The sequence below is a fragment of the Aythya marila genome (genome assembly GCF_965140915.1).
Source record: "Aythya marila genome assembly, chromosome: 1".
NCBI classification, from domain to species: domain Eukaryota; kingdom Metazoa; phylum Chordata; class Aves; order Anseriformes; family Anatidae; genus Aythya; species Aythya marila.
In genome coordinates, this window is record NC_139042.1 from 66,446,791 (window position 1) to 66,464,625 (window position 17,835).

Below are 17,835 nucleotides of genomic sequence, written 5' to 3' on the forward strand. Positions count from 1 at the left end.
CCAGCAAGACACTTGTCATTATGGAACATTTTTAAAAGGTCAGTACCTCCTCCAGAAAAGCTATCATGTTTAGTGTTAGGCTAACAAAGCATTAAGTGCCGAGTAAAAGCTGCTAAAGCCTGCATTGCTTATATTAGAAGTGAGAAAATTTCATGTACTGCTAATTACTCCTTTTACACCCACTGATCTGATTGTGTTGGAAAACAATTATGAATCTCCCAGGCTGTCGGGTTACCTCTACATTAGCATGTACTGCAACCTAGTGAGAGCAGAGATGAACTCTAAAGCAACCAGTGCTGAGGACTCTGCATCCGTACCTTGTGTTTGGGAGGGGATTTCTTTAAACTACATCTCAGCTGGTTCCACAGACCAAAGGTTCCTTCATGGGTGGACAAACCCACTTTATTTTTTTGTGGAAAGGGATCCAGTTTGTGCACTCTACAATGCTCTGAAGTGCAAAGCAAAAAGCAAAAGGCAACAAGGGTGGCAACTGGGAAACTTGTTTCAAAAGCTTATCATGATCTGAACTAAAACCCCAACGCAGATACAGCTGCAATGTCAAAATTTTCTCCAGTGCAGCCAGTGATACTGGTTGATGCTTTATCTCTATGAGAGGCACTATCTTCTGCTTCTGCCCCAAAGTACCACCAACAGTCCTCCTGAAAGCTTTGAACCCAATACAAAATTAGGTAAGGGAATCAGGCCTGCTTGCAAAGCAATCTTTTTTTTTTTTTTTCTCTCTCTTTTTTTTTTTTTTTTTTTAATCCTGATCCTACTCAGATTTTCTTAACTGTATTTCATTTACTTAGAGCCATACACACAGACTGCAAGCTGTTTTGCAGATAAGTGATATGAACCCTGGTGAGCTAGCAGCCAGACAACTGTTAGGGAGAGGTAACTACTTCAGAGTCCCTGGAAGCCTACTAGCTGTGACAATCATGCAATTTACAACCATGATGCACCCATAGTACCAACGGGTTCAGTGGGGCCCATGAGTGACCACTGCCACACAGTGTGGACATTTCTGAGAGTGAAATATTTCATGGCTTGTATAAACACTTTCTCCCATTCCAGGAAGGATGGAGATGCCTGGAATCATTCCTTACACAACATTCCTTCTTCTCTCAACTGTTTCAGCATACCCAGTTGTGGCAACCTCCCAGAGCTTTCATCCTTGGTACTCTCACAGGAGGAGGTAACTCCTTTATAGAGTTTGGATTTGTTCCACAGGAGTGCACAAGAATAGCAAACTGCAAGATTTCTCTGTAGTTCCCTTTTTTAATCCTTTTTGTAGAAAAAAAAAAAATAAATATATATATTAAAATGTTTCAGCAGAAATACAGTGTAAAGAGCAAAACATTCTCATGTCTCAGCATCACAGTAAAATAAAATAATAAATATAATAATAATAAATTACTAAAAATAGTTCACATTTATGGTTGTGTGAAGTGCCATGTAGTTTTACTGTGTGCTGTAGCATATTCACTCTGTAGTCCTCATTGTTTCGGAGTGAGCTATTACTGGTTGAAGTGACAGTCCACAACAGTCAGCTGATGTATAAAAAGGTCTTTAACAATCATGTCATCACTCCTGAGACTGCAGTCATCCCTCTGTGAAATTTCTGTTATCGATGTACCAGGCTGAATAACCTTTGAAAAAAGCCCTGTAGGCTGCATTCTCCCAGCACCTTAGTAGTATTCACAGGCATGTGGTAACACAGATATTTCCAGAACTTCTTGTTCGGAGCAGCAGATGCAGAGGGCTTCCAGGTAATGGCTGGTAAAATCCTAAGGGCTTTCTTAACTACTGGAGGCAAAGTCTCTGGCTCTTGGAAAGCCTGGAACTTTATTAAAACCAGTTTGATCTTTTTGTCTTCCAACGCACAGTTCACTGCTGCCTGCAGTTCAAAGATGCTTGGTCCGCTGACATAGGCTGGGCTCAAAATAATAATTATTCTTCTGCTTTGTCTAATGGCTGTAACAACTTCATCTGTGTATGCTGGAGAAGAAACTACAATAGTTACTGCACTGTATATTGGACTTTTATGAAAATCAGTTCCTTTAACAACAGCTAATCACCATAAATACAGAAAAACAGAAATAGGGATGTCGAGCAATCGCATAACACTTAGAACTGTGTTTGCCATCAAAGGGTACCACTGCCATTTTTACTCAGTGTGCAGAACACAAGTTCATACTCAAAAGGCACAGCTGAGACCACAACACATTCAAGCAAGGTCTCAAAGGATGCTTGGATTTGTCTTCATGTCTCCCAGGGACAGGTACTGAGGGCTTTCTAATTACTGCTGGTGGAGCACTGTCTAAGGTTTGTCAGAAAGTAACTACTGAAAAATTCAGGGCCTTCTTTTCATGGAATGGAGTCTGCCTGCAAAATTATTGGAGAAGAATCTTTGTCTCATCTTAGTATCTCCCCAGAAACCACATTCAAATATACATATTTCTCAGGTGCAGGGACCAGATACAAAAATCAAATGTGATATGATTTAATCAGAAACTCCAGAGCCAAAATATATCATTTGTTGAACTAACACATAAGTTTTTTTTTGGAAAGTGAAAAACAATTTTATAAGAAGCAGATGATTTTCAATCATCCACTGGAAACTTACCTCCTCCTGGAAGAATATCTCTTTCAAGAATACATAACTTGTACCCATATTTGTTTTCAAGCACATCTGGAAGAAGCTCCAGGGCAAATTTTTCCTCACTAATAAAAGCAGAGTTGCTTTCAGAAGAGTCTGATTTTGAATAGGACACAAATGCATCAAATTCTTTGCCATCTAAAATAAATAAACAAGGAACAGTATGTACATTAACAAGTGTCTAAAGCATCCAGTTTCTTAATACAAAGTTTTGATTTATATTTTATACATTTACCTTCTATTTAAGCAGACCCAACACAATCTGAAAATTATCAGCTGTTCATGAAGTACAGACATTCAGTCCTCCAGAGCCAACCCATCCTCCCCAGTCTCTTCTCTGCAGCCATACAGTACCAAAGTGAATGAGGATACTACAGATGACTATTGGAAAGAAGTTTAAATCAGGCACATTTCTGTATTTTCAATAGTAAGTGCCAGCTTTCACCAGTGGAAGATCTGGCCACTTCGAGGCAAATTCCTTGTTGTAGGGAATGATTCCCAATTTTTTCTCTCCTTCACCCAAATGCTAATTCCAAAGAGAGTCATCAATGTACAACCTACTTTAAATATGGTGAATTTTGTTTTAAAAAGAGGGAAGGAATTAGTATTGAATATCAACTGTTTGTGAAAGATACACAGTTTTCATTTACTTATGTTTCTAGTCAGAGAGATGGGTACAAGTAGCAGTGCTTAAATCTGATCCAAATATCAGACATTGAATACCCACCAGTTCCTGAACTTCGTTCCAGTTTCATTAAAATAATTTGTTTTTCAGGGTGCGGATTACAAATATATAAAGAACTTCTCTCAGCTCTGTAATACCCTGGTACCGGTGTCCCAAATTATACCTATTCCTAACCACACGATAAAAGAGACCTTATCTATTTGCTAAACAAAATTTAAACTATACTTTAGGGAACAGGAAAGAAAACGTAAGAAATTGCTTATGAAAGCAAAAGGCACACTGGTCTCATTACAGTTCCCCATATGTATGTTCCTAATGCCATTTGAGATGCCCTAAGGTGCCCTTTTGAGACTGCCAAATTTTGCACAGGAACTATTGGAGACCCAAACATTTTGGAACAGCAGGACAACCTCAGGCAATTCAAATAATATTGGACACCTGTGTTTAAATACCTGAGTCATTTCATGTGTCAATACAGACAACAGAAACCAGACAGCAATTCAGCTGTTTAGCAGAGGGTCCTACTCCAGGGTCTTTCTGCAGGGTGAGCTGAGAAGCTCTCTAGATTTCACTGCACTGACTACATCTACACTGAATTGGAATTGAGACACCTAACTCTGGCACGTACACCTAAGTAATGGTACTGAATGTTACCCCATGCATCAGTGCTGACATCCTGATTTCTGTTCCTAGAAGCTAGATTAGGATCACAAATCTGAGCTAGCCCCATCACGTTCCCACAGGATCAGAAGAGACCCTCTCCCTAGGAAGAAAAGAGGCTCGAACACAAATAGAAAAGGGTTTCAATAAAAATGGAAAACTAATGACATGTGTGAGTTGGAGTCAAACAATTCATAACTAGCAGGTTACATTCATAACCAGCAGGTAGCAGAAAACACATAATCAAAAGAAAGCGTAGGTGTACAAATCCGTTTTGGAGGCTGAGGATATGATGAGACAATAAATGTTATATCTCTGCTCCTCCCCCTGCTCCTTGCCAAGTGGCATACACTCCTGCCACTTCCTTGTATGAGTGTTGAAAAGTTTGCGGTATCAGAGGAAGCTGTTACCACAAAAGTAGCTCGCTAGCTAATTATCTTGTGCTGGGCTGTTTTACTGCCAAGCTGAGCCAACATAGGTCCACAAGAAAGAATCACCAACAGCAGGCATACGTGGACTGGGGTGGGGGTTGGTGGCAGAACAGTGGGTCATTAGGCTAGTGTAGCCAAAATGTCCAGCTACATCCTAATTTGAAGCTGCTTTGAAAATGTTTTTAAATGACATAAAATCCTTTGCACTACAAGCCAGGTATTCCTTATTTCACCCACAGAGGTCACTGCAGTCTCAGTAGACAATGACCATTGATTAAATGCATCACTTTTTCTTTTTTCTTTTTTTTTCTTTTTAACATCACTATTACAACGTCAAATTAAAAGCATATCCATAGTAAACACCACTGATTTTTTTTTTTATTTTTTTTTTCCCCAGAATTGTACAAGAGAACCGTTATACCTTGAGAAACTTCTGAGACAAACATTTAAGATGCCCCAAAAGCTGAAAATGAAGAACACCTCAGTTAAGGAAAGCAGCTGCGTCCTTTGTCTACACATGTTAACATCACAGCTCTCTTTGTCCTTGTGGGAGAAGGTGAGATTTTTAAAAATTATATCTTAATTAGGTAAGGAGGAGGCCCAAGAGTTAGAGAGGCATGAGAGTATGACCTCACTACTCTCTTCAGTGACCTAGTATGAGGGTACACAGGAGATGGTGATAGATATTTCTGAGGTACAAGGGGTAAGAGGAAAGGCAACTGCCACAGGCTGCAACAAGGGAATTTCTCAATAGTTGGTAGTTAAAAATTTTTCACGGTGTGAGTGGTCAAACATTGGAGCATGTTGTCCATTTTGTGGATTCTCTGTCCTTAGAGGTACACAAAACTCGTCTGAAAAAGGTCCTGAGCAATCCAGGCTAGGCTTGCTATGATTAGAGCAGAGCCTTGGATGAGATGACTTCCAGGGTCCCTTCCAACCTGTGTGATTCTGCAATTCTCTGGTTCTGTGTTAAGAGGGATAGGAGAGAAGCAACAATGGAAAGGAAGAAACAGCAAAATGAAGTCATAAGTTCTGCTTGCTCTTTGAGCAAGCCATTTCAGATCTCAAGTGACTTGATATGTACTCACATGAAGTGAGAAGTACATATTCTTGCAGATGGGAACACCTTTTGTAGTGAGTCATCTTCAGGCATAAAACTATCTGGATAGGCACAGCAAGTCTGCACATTTCATGCCCTCGTGCTGCAAATGGCACTGTGCACATGTGGTATATAAGAGTCAGGTATAAGGACAGAGGGTACAAGAGACCCAAAGGTGTCTTAAAACTCAATGCACAAATCTCATCAGGTCTGTCTCTGTCCTACTCATATATGTTGCAAGGTCTAAGGGGACTTTCCAGAGGCTCTTAAATCAATTTTCTACCAAACAGAGGGGAAATTTTGAGTGATTTCCCAAATAGTTTTTGCTAGATGCCATAAGGCTTACAAAAATATTTTCCAATTATTTCATTGTGTATGTGTTTATAGATAAATAGATATAGCTATTTCAACCTCACACATAATTAACATACACATATGGAAATGTAAAAGCAGACACATATCTCAAGTTGCATCAAGAGCTAAGGATTTTTAGAAAAATTTCCTTGGGCACATACTATCAGATTTATTTAAACCCATGCAAGAAAACTAAATGTTAATTTTTTTGAAGTAGGCACTGTGATTTCAGATACGTTTCTACACTGCCTACTGTGTTGGCACTCCATTTTAGCTGAGATGATGTGGCAATGCTGCTACAGAGATTTGAAATGTGAAAGAGTTAATCACTGATGTAAACGTCAGGAAGGTCAACATAATTTTTGGAAAGGAAATACTGCCCCAAAGTGCACTTCTCGGTGTCCTGCCATCATCTTATTTCACAGAATCACAGAACCACAGGATGGCTGAAGCTGTGAGGGCCCTCTGGAGGCCACCAGGCCCCAGCCCTGCTCCAGCAGGGCCACCCAGCACAGGCTGCCCAGGCCCATCTCCAGGTGGCTTTTGAAGGTCTCCAAAGAGGAGACCCCACAGCCTCTCTGGGCAGCCTGTGCCAGGGCTCCTCACCTGCACAGCACAGAAATGCTGCCTGGTGCTCAGAGGGAGACTTCTGGGGGACAGTTTGTGCCCAGGGCCTCTGGCCCTGACACTGGGCACCTCTCACAAAGGCCTGGCTCTGTCTTCTATGCCTCCTCTACTCAGATATTTAAACACATTAATAAGAGACTCCTCTTCTCCAGGCTGAACGGTCCCACCTCTCTCAGCCTCTTCTCATAGGATATTCCAGTCCTTTCATCATTTTAGTGGCCCTATGTTGGACTTCTTCCAGTATGTCCATGACTCTTGTACAGGGGGCTCCAGAACTGGACACAAAGATCCAGGTGCAGCCTCACCAATGCTGAGTGGAGCAGAAGAATCACCTCTTTTCACCTACTAGCAATACTTCTTAGCATCTTCAGTGTACTGCTGACTCATGTTCAAGAGGCTGTCCACCAGGACCTCTAGGTCCTTTTCTGCAGAGCTGTTTTTCAGCTGGGTGGCCCACAGCCTTTACTGATACTTGGGTCTTTTCCTCTCCAGGTGCAGGACTTGAGCCTGCCAAAGTCCCTCTGGATCCCAACATGGCCCGCTGGTGAACCTGCCACTCCCCTCAGTTTTGTGTTGTCTGCAAGTTTACTGAGGACGCACTCTACTCCATCATCCAGATAATAAATTAAAATGTTAAACAGGACTGGACCCAGTATTGAGTCTCTGTATTTTTCTTTTCTGTTTTCTCTTCTGAGATATTATTTGGTTTACACTGAAAAATACATTAGACCTTGGACTCCTTCACTTAGTTCTGCAAGGACATTTTATTCTTGTCCATAGGTTCAGTTGCACATTAGAAGTCTGGTGATGCTTTGTTATTTCCTGAAGATGAACTGGTAAAATGCAACTTCTTATTCTGATCATCTATGGATAAATTAGGGATCTTGTAAAAATCTTACCGTGGTATTTCAAGTGGTATTTAGATATTTCCTCCATATTGCTTGGCCTTTTTATTATTATTATTAATTTATTATTATTTTATTCTGAATTTATTATTATTTTAATTCTGAATCCACTGAGCATCCTGCTATCTTTAACAGCACTTGTATCAGCTCAAAGAGAACAGGGTTATTAAGAGAATTGAATTGATTAATTCACACTGGATTAACCCACACAGAAAAAGACAATTGTAAATGAGAGAAAAGTAATATTACACCACGGTTCTTACCTCCTGTAGTTTCATTGTGGACCAGATAGCTTCGGTACATCAGCACTATTTCAATCCAGTGCTGGTAAATAAAAACAGTGCACGAAAGGAATGCAAAGAGGATAGAAATGGCACTGCATAGTATGTATAAGAGAAACACTGTAGAAAGAAAATCATAATTCATTCTTTTCAAAATAATGTTGACACTTAGATGAAAACATCAGTTCACAAATGGGGATAACCCAGCTCACAATCATCACTCTTGCACCTCTGGCAACCCTTAGCAAAGTTGGGGATTAATTGAGCTGCAAATCTCAGCATAGCGTTTCAGTCTACCACCGGAGACCATGATTAAATTGCATCTCCTTGATGGTGTGAAATGCCCATCTGTGATGAAAGGCACAGAGAAAATAGTCTATGGTACACTCAACAGAGACGAAAGTAGTCATTTCTTGAGATGGAAAAGAAGCAAATAGCTGCACACAGTGCCCCGTTGGAGACTTCCTGTGCCACCCCAGTGATGAATCTTCACTGTGAACTATGGTTAAAATCAGAGAGCAGTTTAATTTCCATACTGATTCTGGTTTTGGCCTTTGCTTGAAAGGCTGACACATTCATACCAGTTATGGTAACTTCTCAGAAACACGCATGCTATAGACTGGGGAAACAAACAGAAAAGTCCTATGAGTCCAATCAAAGAATACTATTGCTTTCAGCAGACACTCTGCCACAGTTTAGTAGATTGCTTATTACCACTCAGAGATGCTGCTATCCTCTTTCCCCTACCACTTACTCTTCAGCTTCCACCTGACTGCAGGAAGTCCCCATATATCTCCATCCTCTTGAGCAATCATCAGAATAATGTGTGTTTCTGACAAAACAAACTTTTTCTATCCAGCTTCAAGAAAGTGCTGTAGCTAGATAAAAAACCATTGACCATGTCAATGGAAAAGAAATATGTAGCAGTGAGTAAATCAAAATATATCTGTAAGGGCAAATAGTCCTCCATCTGGTTTTACCTCTCCGTTTTCTTTTCAGCTGGATCACAGCAGTAGCATTCCCCACAGAATTTTGAGCAAAGCACGTGAAGTTGCTTCTGAAGTCCATCTCAGAAACTTCCTCCAGTCTGGCAACATGAAGAAGTATGTGTCCTTTTAAACCTTTTGGATAAACACTAAAGAGAAAAAATATATATTTGCATGACACCTTTGCTGTTTATTCACACAATCCCCAAATGCCTTAAAGACATTGAAAGAGGAGCTTAGCAACTTCTTGACATTCAGCTTTAAGTTTTAACAGAGATGCAATACTCTAATTTAGAACTTCCATTTGCTTTTTCATTACATGTTGAAGGACAAAGCCTCAGGAGTTTTCTTCCATAAAACTATATATTAAACTGTTGTGGTAAAATTTTTACAGTTGCTGACAGTGTAACCACACTACTGTGTTTTGTTGCTGTTGTTGTTCTCCTTACCTTGTTTTCTGGTTCAGTTTCTTATCTATATTTTCTTTGTTGCTTCTTTTCCATGTTACACTTCTTATAGAACCTCTTTCAAACCCAAACTGTACTGGGCATTCCAGTTTAAGGGGCTTTCCTGGAAGAAATTAACACAGGAAAACCATGTATGGAGGACACTTCCCTCAAATAGCCTGGGATCTGTAATAATATGTAGTCCTGCCTTTAATATTCACAAAGATATATATGAAGAAAAAAAGATGTATAGAAAATTCTCACGCTCAAAGAGAGAAAAGCTCTTTTGTTTTATCAAGATCTACCATCATCTCTCTAAATATCTCATTTAAACTTTTTCTTTCACTTTCAGAGAAGAAAGCAAAACTTACCAAGCTCTGCTTCAAGGAAAACCACTCCACTGGGATACAAAATATTTGGTGGATGGATAGTATTTCTTGCTGCAATTAATAAGAATATTATTAATGTTCATCTTAATATTAATTATTAATATTCTTCTTAATAAAACTATTGTCAATGCCAATGACCAGAAAAAATATTTTACTGATTTTTCTTTTTCAAATACTGGATCAACTTTAGACACCTCAGTCCAAGAGGACGATTTATGGTTGCTGAAGTGTCTGAGAGTTCACAGATACAAAAGTTTTGACTACAAAATTTATGTAACTACTTAAAGACTTGCTATCTCAATTGCTCTGATACACTGCCATCTTACCTGAGCTGGGGAGCTCAGCATCTGTCCTGCACTTAAGGTTATTTAAGATTCAGATATTTGGGGCCCCTTTACAAGACCCCTGAGGGAACTTACCCCCACACCAGTCCCCTGCCAAGCCCCATTCCAGTAAGCATACATGCAGCAGGTTACTTCCATGAGTTTCTTTTCATACCATAAGTTTATTTTCAAAACAGAGCTTGTCAAAGAGCACAGGCAATGACACCCACAGTTTGTGCAGTTGTGCAGCTAGGCAATGACCCAGGCTATGGGAAAACAGCCTGAAGGGGCTAAAATCCACACTTCTGATACTCTGATATTCTAGAAAAGTCCCATACTGAAGGAAATTGTGCCACAGAGACACCAGAGGCACTTTTTTTTTTTTTTTTTAAACTAAGCTGCAGCAGAGAAATGTATGCAAAGTTCACGTGTAGTATATATGTACACAGTAGATTTCAAGTGTTTTTCTGACTGCTGTGAACTGAAGAACAAAAACTGAGAAACATAGTTTATTAGTTCATGTTCAGCCAGATCAGAATAAAAGCAGATCTAGTCCATGCCTGGGACCTGTGATTGACTGGAGTGACAGAAGTGTCTGATAAGAGTGTCTTCCAGCACTCAATCACATACATCTGTAGAAAAGCATAGCTTTTTGACTACACAACTTAGGTAGCTATCTCTGTTATCAAACTAAACATTTCCTGATACTGAGCCAAAAATGTGCTCCCTTACACAGTGCTGATGTTGCTCAACTGCACTCTGCTAGGCAATGTACATCGATTGCTCACAGGTCCCCTGTTTCTTCTGACATTAAAATATCATGGAAGATGACAGTGATCCCACCAACATCACCTTCCTCATCATTGTCAAGAGCAAAAAAGGGAAGTTCTCATTCATGTCACAAGAAAAATTCTGTCACCTAACTTCAGAAGAGGATTCTGTAACTCTTACTTTCACACAAGCCTCTACTTTAAGATTGAGATACACTGCTTTTTGCTACATTTGCCATGCAGGATTAGCATACAGGATTCTACCTTCCCAGTGTTCAAATACCTCTCTAACATTGCATACATGTATACGCTAAGTACATGGAGAACATTGGCACCATTTGTGGTTTCATAAATTCTACTCACAGATTGAGAGATTTAAAACCTTTTTTTTTTTTTTTTTTTCAGAACAAGAGCCGGAACAAAAGACATAAGTTGGGTAGTAAAAAATAGAGGAAACATTTTATTTGAGGCATTTTATTCTTAGTTATTATATTACTCACCAATGACTTCTACTGTAACTGCTGTTCTCATTGTCCATTTAGTAGTATTGTCAAATAGAGTGTAATCACATACATATATGCCAGCATCTTCATCATAGGTTGGATTCAAGTAGATTTCATTATGCTTTAGCTTTAGGCTTTTTCTGTTTTCCCTGTGTTTTACTCGATGACCATCCTAACGAGAAGAAAAGAGTATCAGGGATTTAGATGTCCTTTTGTTGTTGATACTGCTGTTAAAAAAAAAATTATTTTAATACATGTGGATGAGATTGCCATGACAGCGTGGCTAAGCCAAACTGTTTCCATTGAAACGTCAAAAAAAAATTTATTAGCAGTCTGAGGACTTTTGCAAGTTACATTAAAAAATATTGCCTATAGTACGTGGATATCATTGCCTGTAAAATAAATAAATAAATGAAAAATATTTAATAGTTGTGGCACGTTAGAGAAATACGAAATCATGAACCTAGTATAAATGAAATTCATGTTACCAAAGAGACAAGAAAATCATCAATATTTTATTTATTGACAGACTATTTGTATTTTGTAAATAAATGATTTTGAAACTAGCTTCACATTCTTTTATGATAAGATTATGGTTTGGGATTGTTTGAGGTTGATAATACCATCACTATATTCAAAAGAAAAAATGCTGACTTTTTTTTTTTTTAAAAAAAAAAGCATCCTTATTTTTCACAGTTTAGTTTAAGAAAAATCTCTAGGTCTATTACAATTTTTCCTTAAATCAATTTTATGAAACAAAATCCACCAATGTAAAATGAGGTAAAGACATACCTCATTTAAAACTTAAATGTAAATGAAGAATAATTTTGACTAGATGATCATTCTACTTTATAGAATAAATACTGTAAATAAATCAAGATAGTAAAATGCACAACTGAATTTTCGGTCATATTAATTTGCATATATAGTACAAGTTTAGATAATATATTACAGTTATAAACAAAGTAGGAATAAATTTTAGATTGCTACTATTTTAAATTAGTTGAAAAAGATTAAGTCAATGATTTTCCAGTGGACTACTATTTCATTAAAAACAACAGTCCTAGAAAGAACAATCTGAAACATTAATCTTGAAATTCTTTTGTTTGTAACAAAGCCACTTTTTCTTTCTTATATCTGACATTTTCATAATTTATAATGTCAAAACAAAACTTTCAAATTTTAAGTTTCAACCATGTCAATTTTGTAAAAAACTTATTTTGATTCTCAATTGCTTCAATTAGTTGAAAAGAAAGCATTTCTAGACTTCTGTTTCATGGAATAATGTTGCAGGTGTTACCAGTTCCATCAAAATTCTTCCTTATGGACTTGATAGACATTCAAGATTTTGCTTTTGGGCTGAACACCTCAGTCTGTGTTGTTTGTCACAGAAGACATTCAAGAGCCTACGGCACATGAGTATCAACCAGGCCTAACCCTGTACGTCCACCGAGCATTTTCAAATGCTTAAGAGAGTGACTCTTACCTTGTACCATTTTACATCTGTCTTTCTTATATGGCTGTAGCATTTTGTCCCAGGACAAGATATGGAATTCCCATTACCAGCAAGAAGATACAGCGTATTTGTGTCGTAACCAGAACATTTTGCCTCCTTTTTTGTTTGAACCTCCAGAACAATTTTGAGACATGGGATTTTTTCCCTGAGTGATGCATTAAAAAAATATAATATTTTAATACACAAAACAAACAAACAAGAAAACCACAACCAAACAAAATATATTAATTCTTACACAGAAATATGAGCCTTTTTCCCATTACATACCGTATCATACAGATATAGATTCCAGAAGCATTGTCCCTTACTGGTTTAAACCAAAGTGCATCCCCTTGCAGAGCAGAGTTAGTGCTTTCCCTGATAGCTTCCAGATGCTCTTTGTCTTTCTGATGCCAGAACCATTTCACCTCATGTTGTTTTACAGGTGAATTTTTATAAATGTTGGTGGCATCTTCAGCTGGTAAAGCGCATCGTAAAACAAACTCCTCATCACTAATAGTGCGATACCATAATTGAGGCTTTGCGTGGAAACACCCTGAAAAGCAGGAAAATAAAATACAAGCACCACATGAAAAAACACACAGCATTCATGTTAAAAAAAAAAAAAAAAAAAAAAAAAAAAAAAGAGAGAGAGAGAGGAATACTGAAATACTGAAAAAAATAGTTTTGCTTTTCTTCATGCTAAATATTTTTATGTGACCTTATGCTCAGCTAATGACCAACTTAAATTTTCTTAAACACAGAATTGGTCAAAGATTTCAAACACTTAATCAAAGGCTGTCCAATGTTTATTATGCCTTTTTTAAACTTCTAATATGAAAATAGTTTAAGATTTATAGCAAACCAAAGATTTTCACATGGGTGTTAACCTGTTAAACCTCAACTTTGTAGGAAAGCCAAAGCTCTCCTCGTTTCCCTCATATTAATGGAGGAGAGACTGATGCAAACCTGAAAAAGCAGACCCTGCCTGCCTCACTCCCTAATGAGGATGAGATTGACAAACATTTCATTATCCTATCATTGCTTTCAAATTTTTCTCCTTGTAAATTGCAGTTACCTTCTCTAAAGCTAAATGATATTTTGGATTCCGAAAGCTGTGGTCACACATCCTAACCCCCAATTCTCAATTCTCTAAAGGCTCACCGACCTTGCTGCATAACCCCTCCTGCTAGTCAGGATGTGGTAACCCTTGAAAGCAGGATGAAGGCACGATTTCACTTCAGCAGAAGGGAGCACATGAATTCTTCAGTTCCTCGCCTGCCCGTCTGAGAGTTTCATTGTACTTTTGGTTTCTCTCTGCAATTTGATCAAGCTTTTCCAGACAGATTGTGTGGGTAGGAGACTTTGAAATCTCAGTCTCACTCTGCATTTCTCTTTCACCTCCCACTTGCTTGGAACAGCTGCTGGAGACTTCAAGGAGTCATGAAAGCAATTCGTTTGCTCCATTCGGTTATAAGAAATTCTCCTTTATATTTTCCCTTTCCTTTTCATTGAGGAACTGAATTTTGCACTCTATGTAGGGTCAACTGATCTGTACTACCAACACTTAAACAGGCTTCAGAAAGGCTAAAAAGCAGATATTTGCCTGAAACAGCATTAACAGGTGCAGGAAAAACTCATAAAGGCATGGCAAAATGTACACCCACTTTTCTAAGTTGTCAGCAAGCACCACAAACACCAAAACAAACACCTCACCAAAGCAAACTCTTACCTGGCAAATTAATCTCTCTAACTTCTGCTCCAGTGACAAACAATGCTAGAATCCAACAAAAAGTGAGCATTATTTTCTTTATCAATTTTGGTTGACATTCTGAGACATTTTCTTTAAGAACCATCTTGCTTTCTGTAAAAGAGGAAAACAGACATTTATTGCAAATAATAAACCAAAAAGATAAGTAGGTAAATATGTATCTCATGTAGCTCTACAAGCATTAGCAGACAATATTTCCAAAATATTGTGTGTTTTAAAAATGGGGTTTGCAGCACTCTTCCTGCTCAAGCTATTACATGCAAGTTTAGGATAGACGGTATTCAAGAATACACAAAAACCTGTCTAAATACACTTTGCTTACAGTTGCTTACAGCTGTATTTCTGGGTTATACCTACAGAAATGCGGAATTGCCTGCCTGCAGTGGAAATGCAGTTTTTTCAGCAGCTGTTGTTGTTACAAGAGGAGCCTATCCCCTAAAGTGGGTCATAACATACCAGATAATGAGATCAGCCTTTAGTTAGTCAGTGAGAAAGGTGTAAGCGGTACCAAGACCCATGGAGTTCTGTCACAACTTAAGGCCAACAGCCCCAGAGTGTGTAAAGTGGTTTCCTCTGAGATCAAACCAAATCAGAAGGCATGCTTATAGCTGCAAATGGCAAATGGCATGAGGCAGGCTGTCCAGCATTTATTTTCAATAACCTTAAATTAGGTATTTAGTGAGAAGAGTGTCCAGTGTCTGTGACTGACATGTCTGGACCGCCTGACTCAGGATCTCAGTGAGTAAAGGCTATATCCTTTACTGATGTTCACACTGTGCAAATGAGACCTCAAGTACTTTTTCTTTGTTTATTGGTCTATAAAGTGACTCTGCATTTGCACTGCTGCCAGAGAGGCCCTGAGTCAGCCCAAGGGCAAAAAGGAAGAGGTCAGGCAAGGGCCAGTCCCTACTCTGTTGGCACCTCATGCAAATCAGACATGACTCAGGCAGGCAGCAAGAGATCATCCAGTGCACACTGAGCGGGCAACCTAGGAGAGGAAAACTCCCACTCTACAGTTTTTTCAGGCAGCTGTTCTTTGTAGAGAGGAGCACTTTAGTCACTGTTCTGTTCAGCATGTCTCTATTCCCTACAAGTGAATGGAACAATCTATTTTTACACTCAGAGTTCATATTAGGTGTCTTGCCTCATACTGGTATTTTCTTACACATTGGCTACAGCCAACTATCATCACCCCATACACATTTTATAATCATCCTGAAACTTCAAGCCAATATGTAAGTCTGAATAAAAAGAGAGTTTCACTGGGTGAAAACCTCCTAAACTTTAGAAAGACTGTCCTATCCACTGCAAAAGGATTAATGGATCCTGACTCTTTTGAATCTGGATTTAAGACAGTCACAAAGATCTCTCTCAAAGTACCCATTAGTGCTGCATCTGGACATATGCACACTGCATAAAACAAAAGATAATGCTTTCAGTTATGTCACCCCCCCAGCCAGTATGGCAAAGGCATACTGGTTGCAGCAGCAAGCAGAACCCAAAGGCCTTGTGTGCGATTCAAGCTGGATTCCCTTGAGCAAGTGAGCTGATGCAGTGTGTCAGTGTCACCAAACAGGGAAGGTCTCATCTGCTGTTCTGTCCTCCCACTTCCATCTCCCTTGACCCCAAACAAATGGTCCAACCACTGTCCAGTGGCAGTTTGGGTCCTCTTTGGTGACTCAGTTCAACTTTCTGAGCCACTAGAAACTATTTGAGGAGTTCCTGACCTGATACAAGATAAGCTGTGAGACTGTTGACTCTGTTGATTCTGTTGACTGTTGACTGTGACTACCCATTTGTCTGTGTTCAGGGACTAGCAGCCTATAAGTAGTAAAATTATATTAAGTGGCCATTCACAAAACATTTAACAATGCCACTGACACATAATGTCTCCAGTTTACTGCCATGCTAACAACCTGCTCTTCAAGTTCAAAGGGTCATCAGGAAGGGGAAGAAGTGGGAAAGGGAGGGATTACTAATTAATTTAATAACTTTGGTTAACAATCTGTATAATTCTCTGTTGTATTTTGCTAGCCATGGGAAGACACACCACTGCCAAATTTTGGGGCTAATTTACAACACTTCAGTTAGAGAGCTGCAGAGCCTTCACATTTTTATAGTGCTTGCAAAATCATTACAAGATGTGAAACTAAGAAGTGTGGTCTTGCAAAAGTGTTTGACAAGAAGAAGGAAATTCACAGCTGAAGCAAAAAACAATTATCAAAGGAAGGGGTTATATGAAATAGTAAATGACCATCCATGTGTATTTGCACTGCAGGTGGACTCAAGGTGATTCAGTGACTCAAAATATTCAGTGACTTGCTTTTATCTTGGTCAGTATCTGCCAAAAAAAAAAAAAAGAAAGCAGCCTTTCCCTGGGCAACTTATTAAAAGGAGTCTCTCTGCCTTCTGCCATGTCTGCATCCCTATTATCATATCCTAGGTCCAGCAATTTAGTATGTCATTTCACTGAAACGTAACTTATATGCAAATGAGTCTAATGTTATCTTAACATGGTAAAACAATGTAAGAGAACAAGAACTGTCTTATTTTGCCTATGTTTAAACTCCTTCAGGACTCTCACAAGGAAATGATAAATCTCCATGTGACAGTATTTAGTATACATTTACATAAAATATAAGGAAAAGAAATAAAAATCCTGAGAGCAGCACAAAATTTCACAGTATCTCTGAAATGTACTAAAAATCATCAAACAATTATCTTATGTCTAATATTCTGGTGAAAGTTACTTCAGACTCGGAGCTACCAATTTCTATGAGTTGTTTTGGGTTTACATCCAAAAAAAAAAAAAAAGGGGGCAAAGATAATCTAATTCTAAGAGCAAGATTACAAATAGTCACACAGGAGAAGAAAAATAGGTTCACCATGCCTATGAAACAAAAAATATTCTGATGAAACTACTTATTAAGGAGCCACTGCTTTGCCAAAGTAATTAAAACCAATTTACTTTAAAATGCATTTTCAAAGACAATAAAAACAACTCATTTGTCAATCAGGTAGGGGGAGGATTTAAATTTGAAGCTAAAAGCTAATTAAAAAAAGAAATTATCTGAAAATCTTACCTGCACATCCTACACTACACGATACAAATTGTGGTTAGCTTTAGCTGAACACTGTTGAGTTGTTTCCTTTACAGGAATTTCCTCTACCTCAGTGTCATCATCCCTTCCTTTTTCAGTTTAGGTACACTAGGTTCAAAGTTTACGGGTAATTTTCTTGTAAAAAGATCAGGGGAGAAAAAAAAAGTTTGCCTCTAGTAAGAGATCTAAGCATTCTGAGTTTTAAAATCTTTTACTTGCTTTGTGTCAAAAATGCATTGGGCTTTTTAGTTTGCTTCATTTAAGAGCAGAAAGGGTAAAAGATTTATTTATTTTTTTTTCTTTTCCAAATGCTGCTACTGGATGGTTCATAAAAGTGTGTAATATCAATA

General features: G+C 38.4%; 1 protein-coding gene across 1 annotated transcript; it reads right to left on the reverse strand.

Moving 5' to 3' along the window:
• Positions 1–1,282: 1,282 nt before the first annotated feature.
• On the reverse strand, positions 1,283–17,576 carry IL18RAP (interleukin 18 receptor accessory protein). Its single transcript, XM_082755344.1, has 11 exons — positions 16,639–17,576; positions 14,346–14,477; positions 12,902–13,169; positions 12,605–12,779; positions 11,116–11,290; positions 9,505–9,573; positions 9,137–9,257; positions 8,682–8,836; positions 7,684–7,821; positions 2,627–2,797; positions 1,283–1,998 (listed from the first exon to the last, which is right to left on the reverse strand). Exons 1-11 carry the CDS (start codon positions 16,643–16,645, stop codon positions 1,625–1,627), a joined length of 1,785 nt encoding a protein of 594 aa, XP_082611470.1. The 5' UTR covers positions 16,646–17,576; the 3' UTR covers positions 1,283–1,624.
• Positions 17,577–17,835: the final 259 nt, after the last annotated feature.

Coding starts and splice junctions, on each gene's coding strand:
- IL18RAP (XM_082755344.1), bottom strand. Junction 11,291..12,604: donor CAGATGTAAAATGGTACAAG/GTAAGAGTCACT, acceptor TCTTCTCGTTAG/GATGGTCATCGAGTAAAACA. Junction 7,822..8,681: donor GCTGAAAAGAAAACGGAGAG/GTAAAACCAGAT, acceptor TTCTTTCTACAG/TGTTTCTCTTATACATACTA.